This window comes from Montipora foliosa, chromosome 6, assembly GCF_036669935.1.
Source record: "Montipora foliosa isolate CH-2021 chromosome 6, ASM3666993v2, whole genome shotgun sequence".
NCBI lineage: Eukaryota > Metazoa > Cnidaria > Anthozoa > Scleractinia > Acroporidae > Montipora > Montipora foliosa.
In genome coordinates this window covers 37,298,023-37,304,260 of record NC_090874.1, presented here as the reverse complement: position 1 = coordinate 37,304,260, position 6,238 = coordinate 37,298,023, and the positions used below count along the sequence as shown (strand labels likewise).

At 37.3% G+C, this 6,238-nt stretch overlaps 1 protein-coding gene across 1 annotated transcript in view; it reads right to left on the bottom strand.

Moving 5' to 3' along the window:
- LOC138007267 (uncharacterized) overlaps positions 1–5,148 on the bottom strand; it is a 13,724-nt gene extending 8,576 nt beyond the window's left edge. Inside the window, exon 1 of the mRNA XM_068854072.1 lies at positions 5,012–5,148. Coding sequence (XP_068710173.1) covers positions 5,012–5,111 — 100 coding nt within the window. The 5' untranslated portion in view covers positions 5,112–5,148. The remainder of the gene's footprint in view (positions 1–5,011) is intronic.
- Between the last annotated feature and the right edge of the window lie 1,090 nt (positions 5,149–6,238).

The following is a 6,238-nucleotide window of genomic DNA, read 5'->3' as shown; positions in this document are numbered from 1 at the left end:
TTGAATACTAACATTTCTCATGACTCGAATTGTGATGAAGCAGGGAAAATGTCGAAATCCTCACCTTCGGGAGAGATCAGCAACCGCCTTGACAATGAAACTGACCGCGAAGTCAACAATAATAGCCAAGTAAAGGAAAGATTTTATTTCTGCACAAAGGTCAATCGATGCACTAAAGAAAACGATGTCTGACGCTGTCTGACATGGAAGCGTTTTTGTGCCCGAAACGAAAGAGCCTGGAGAAAATGACATCGTCAGAACTTGACATTCTTCCATGATTTTCAAAGAAAGTTAAGAGTATCTAACAACCTCCGTGTCCAATAAAATACTTCAAAGGATTCACAAACCACAGGACAGCGTCCGTCAACATGAGGTACAAGCGTACATCACTGAGTAAAAATCAACTTGAAATATTTTTATGCGGGCAGATCAATTCCACATCCGACCACAACTCAGCGTGGTTTCCTTCAGTTGTTTTCACTCCGAAAAGTGCGGCTTCTGCAAGCTCTTCAAGCTAACAGACGGCTAACATACGAGTAACATACGGATACACACGAATACATATGAGTAATACGAGTGTTTTTCTCATAAAGGAAGCTCTAATTATAAGCCTTGCAAGCATTTTTCACGTCAACAAACACGTACCTGGTTCAGGAAGGGGGGGGGGGGGGATGTTGATCGTCTCCCCAAGGCTTTCGTTAAATTTAGTCACAGTAAATAAATTCACATGGAGTGCAAAACCGTTAGCTTGCGCTACAAGATGATAATATATTTTGGATGTCGCAACCTCGTTCCCAGGGTCCTCTCTCTTCCTTCCTCGAGAAAGTATGACGTCATCAGATCCGCCATCTTGATTTCACTATTTCACCTTAGTTGGTTATGAGAAATGGCAAAAAATCACTGCAAAATCAAGCCAGAAAGCCCAAATGTAACCATGTATATGTAAAAATGTATCGATTTTGTAATTTCTTGTTGAGAAACTAGAAGAATTATGTTTAAAATGTCGAATTTTGGGAACAGTTGACAAATTAAAAAATTCCGCAAGCTATAAACGAAGAGTCATGATCGATATTGTCATCTTGTCATATTATCATCTTGTAACGAGTTTGGCATTACACCCAATACAAACTGAACTTCAGTTTGTGTCTTGTCAATAAAAAAAGCCAGAAAGTATCATTAACTGTGTTAGTTCAAGGAACTAGAGATATTACATCCATTACAGCCATTAAAGCCATTACATCCATGACATCCATGACATCCTTGACAGCCGTCACAGCCAGTATATCTATTACATCCGTTACACCCGTTACAGCCATTACATCCATGTCATCCATTGCACCCATTACACCCATACAGCAATTACATCCATGCCAGCCATGACAGCCATTACAGCTATTACATCTATTACATCCATTACATCCATGACATTTGATGACAGCCATGACAGCAATTACATCCATGCCAGCCATGACAGCCATTACAGCTATTACATCTATTACATCCATTACATCCATGACATTTGATGACAGCCATGACAGCAATTACATCTATGCCAGCCATGACAGCCATTACAGCTATTACATCTATTACATCCATTACATCCATGACATTTGATGACAGCCATGACAGCAATTACATCCATGCCAGCCATGACAGCCATTACAGCTATTACATCTATTACATCCATTACATCCATGACATTTGATGACAGCCATGACAGCAATTACATCCATGCCAGCCATGACAGCCATTACAGCTATTACATCTATTACATCCATTACATCCATGACATTTGATGACAGCCAAGACAGCAATTACATCCATGCCAGCCATGACAGCCATTACAGCTATTACATCTATTACATCCATTACATCCATGAAAGCCATTACATCCATGACATCTATGACAGCCATTACAGCCATTACATTCACGACAGCCATTTTACCAATGAAAGCCATGATAGCCATCACATCCATTACCCTCAGTACATTACACCCATCATATCTTACCTTATCTTATACCTTACAAGTTGTATTCATCGCAGTTTGACTGCATTAGTATAAGCGTTCTGGTGATAGTACTTGAGCTCAATGCTTAAATTCTTATGGGACTAGTTCTAGGCCGATGGAAATCAGTTATTGTTGGAGTGCAGTCAGAATAAAGACTGATAAGGACGAAATAAATATTCAAATAAGAAAAACGATATTTGGGGCGGGTTAGTGAAAATAAAACGTTTCGAATTGTCCGCGTTTTGATGTTTCTGTTGCTATGTTAATAATTAAATCATTTTCTTTGCTTTCTTCTATAGAAAAATTCATTGCCTAACTAGTGAATTCCACGGTAAATTTTACGCTTAAAACCGATATCGCATGAATCACGAAGCCATGAGTACGATATCGGTTTTTCGAGTGAAATCTACTTTGGAATTTACCAGTTTGGCAATGAATTTTTCTTGAACCGCATGAGTTTTAAAAGAACACAAGCACACCCTCAGCGAGCGAATGGAAAAGGAAAAAAGCCAAATCAGATTCAACTGTCAATAGACAGGGAATAGGAATCACGCTAAAATTGGAGGCCATTTAAAAAAAAAACTTTTTTAGTTCAAGGTCAAACTTGAAGAAGAGTTTTACTAATGTACTTTATTCCACTTTATCTCTGAAAACGAGATCATTCACATTTTGATGTATTTCATTGAAACACGCCAGCTTGGCTTGGAACAAGAGTCGACAAAATACGGCAATGCAACCAAGAAAGGACGAACTTCAAACAAGATCGTTCCAACACTTAAATGACAGTTAGGTGCTTTAAACAAAATTTTGAAAACACAAGCTAGTGAGATTTCCCCCTAATTTTACGAGAACTCATTGCGATTTTTTTTTCTAACAAAAGGGCAAAATTTTCTTGTCACTGTCGAGGCACAACGAAAAGCAGTTGGGTAAAAAAGCACGAACACAATTGTTAAAGCCCCATACTTGCTTGCTCGCATCTTAGAGCAAAACAAGCAAACAAATCAACTTTTTCTTTATGTCCAAAAGAGTACAGATAATTGTTATTTAACTCCAGTTGACAATAAAATTCGATTTTTGATTAAACCGCCTTTGAAAAATACGCATCCACTTTAAATAACGCATCCGTATAAAATAAAATTTGCAGACGAACACAATTGTTAAAGCCCCATACTTGCTTCATAGTTTTGAAATACAAATGAAGTGAAACTGTTGTGAATTGATATAGAGAACATTAAATTTAAAATTCTCCATCTTCCTGCCCCGATGCACATGCTTGCTTCATTCCATTCCTAATTTGTAATATAAATATTTCTGAGGCACAGGGGATTTTGTTTGTTTCTGTCTTCTCCTTATGAAGAGGCCACTGAAAATGAAAATGTAGGCGTAACACCTGTTTTTCAACAACTTTATTGAACAGTTAGTAACTGATCCCTGGGAAAAAAGGGACCCTTGTTCATAATAGACAACACCTCTTTTCCCTGGACAAGGCATTTGTTCCCAGTTTTATGAGAACTCCAAACTAAAATTTAAAAACGTATCACAACTGTGAATCAAACTACAACTGCGTTTGATTCCCCGATCTTCAACCCTCAGGCATTCAGTCATTTAACTAAATTTTCCATTAATCTCTAATTCTTTGAAGTAACATAGTGATTCTCTCTGGCTTTTTTATTGATAAGATTGTGACAGGTGCAACGCCATTACAAATCCCATTACGGTCGTGGGCTTATCAAGAAACTTGCCATTGCCTAAAAATGATGGAGCTGAGATTAGGCTTAGCTACATAATTCCCGAAAAATTGCCTAAAATTCTTTCTGGAATTTCCCAAACAAAAGCTCTAAAATTCTTTTAGAAATGTCTAAAATTCTCCAAACTCTAAAATTCCCGAAAATTCTCATAAATTTCGTTTCTTATAGTGCAGTCTGGCATTTTTGCTATCAAGCAAAGATCCGAGTTCCAAAACTACGGTGAGAAACCGCTGCTTAGATGCACTGTAGTACTCCTGGGGTGAATAACCTCTGATAAGGAATGGATATGAACGGACTGACCCCTCTCCTCGTAGGTTGGAATAAAAAAAAAAAACGTTTTGTCAACGTTTTTGCCCGTGAAAAGTTTCAAACATGTCAGGTGAAAGTTCAAATTGCTCTAAAATTCTCGAAATTGTCGATTTTTTTCTAAAATTCCCGAAAGTTTCTAAAATTCTTTTTGATGTCTAAAATTCCCCCAAAAAGTCCGGAATTATGTAGCTAAGCCTAGCTGAGATCCAAGGGAGAAAACATGACGCTCGAAACGTCAGATCACCACAAATCTTTCAAAAGGCTTATCTTTACCTTGAATTGAAATCTGGTTTCTGGATGATATGTGACGGTCAGATCGAACGCTGTCTGCATCGTACGTATCCCAGATATTAGATCATGTTCGAATTCTCACGTTTGGACTGGATCTAGCATGAAATGGAGGCTAAAGCGGGCAAATCTTTTCGAATGCAAATTAATTTGCCCGCATTAGCCTCCATTTCATGATAGATCCAGTTCAACCGTTAGAATACGAAACTGGCCTATTGTGGACACCACAAAAGTGTTTTATGTAATCATAAAAGAAATGTTCGCCAATCCTTTACCTCGCCTTTTATATAATATATTTCATTTATACAAAGAATGTGTGCCTGTATATAATTTGTATGTTTTGTGTTCTTTCTCGAAAAGTTTCATACTCAAAAATAGGGTAGACCCATTATGTACATTTGATATCCCTTTGTTTCTTTCTTTTTCTCCATTATCAAGAAAAAAAGATACCCACTAGCTTCGTGCAGCAGGTTTCACGAGCTAAGAAGCTACATAATCAGTGTTAGAGTGCTCCACCACTGCATGGACATATTTAGTTTTGTAAAGAACGCCAAAATGGCGAAACAATCTTCCTTACACCCGGCTTTTAGTCGGCCGATACAGTGAAAAATGTAAAATTGTCAAACTGGGTATGAGAAGGTCGTATTTATATATACCTAGTTCCTCTGTCGTTGGTGGCTCCGCTGGTCCGACTTTATGACAAAAATAAAAGATATAACAAAGGTTACATATAGTCCACAGTGTTGTCATCGGCATTGATTGAAGAAAACTCAGTTCGTCATCAAGGCTTGCAACTGAACTGGCTGAATGGATGAAAGCTAATATTCATAAGAAAGGTGCTGCACTTTGCCTAAGTTTGAACCAGAGACTGGAGCGAAGTCGGAAATGACATACAGAATTTAATGCAAAAGACTCGAAAAACCCAATGGGATATCATCGTACTTTTGTCAGCTTCATAGCAACATATTTCCTCATAAGAGGAAATCACCAGTGATACCTGCAGATTCCTTTGGGACTCCGTAGAGACTAGTGAAACGCGATCACATAAAGCGAAACATTTAGTGACAATATAATTATAACTAGAATGCTTTTCTACTCAGTTGCACTTGTCACTTGAAACAAACAAACTCCAAACACTATACAATCAAGCTGAGTTCTAGCTTACCGAGTGGAAGAAATTTATTAAAGTACCAATATACATTTATAGCGTTACCTACTGAAAAGGGAAACAACATTGACGTTCCATACGCCACTGGAAATTAAAAAAAAATTATAAACAACCCAGCTAGAGATTTATTACAGTCAGATTCTATCAAAATAATTTTTGGAAAAAAATTTCCGAAGTATTTCTCCCATCTATTTCCAACTGGGTTGTCAGTTAATGAGATATAAATTAATTAAGACGTTGGCGGATAAAAGGCACAATAGCCTAAATTTCTCTTGGCAAAATTAAAATTCAAGTCTTTGTCTTTCTGGATGTTTTTCAAATCTTTGTAATTATTTCAAATCCTCTCCTGCAATTGTTTTGTATCATTTTAATGCGTGTTCTCAATATTTTATCTCTCTGAAAATCAAATACCTGTGGAAAAATGTAACTCAATCAAAGACGGGTATCTTAATAGGATAATAAAACTGCTTGATGTTTGAGAGCTGAAACTCTGTCCAAGAAGAAATCAAGCCGAGTATCATGGGATCCTGCATGGGAAACTCCTCGATGCAATAAATTGATTTTTGCGTGGAAACAAACAATCCGTAACTCAGGTGATCTGTAAAGCTTATTAAAGCTTATTATTTTTATTTTCTCTTATAGTTCGCAAGCTGGGATTGGCTAATTTAGCAGGCCGTATCCTACAGTACGCTAATTTAAAAGTGGCTTTTTGTTG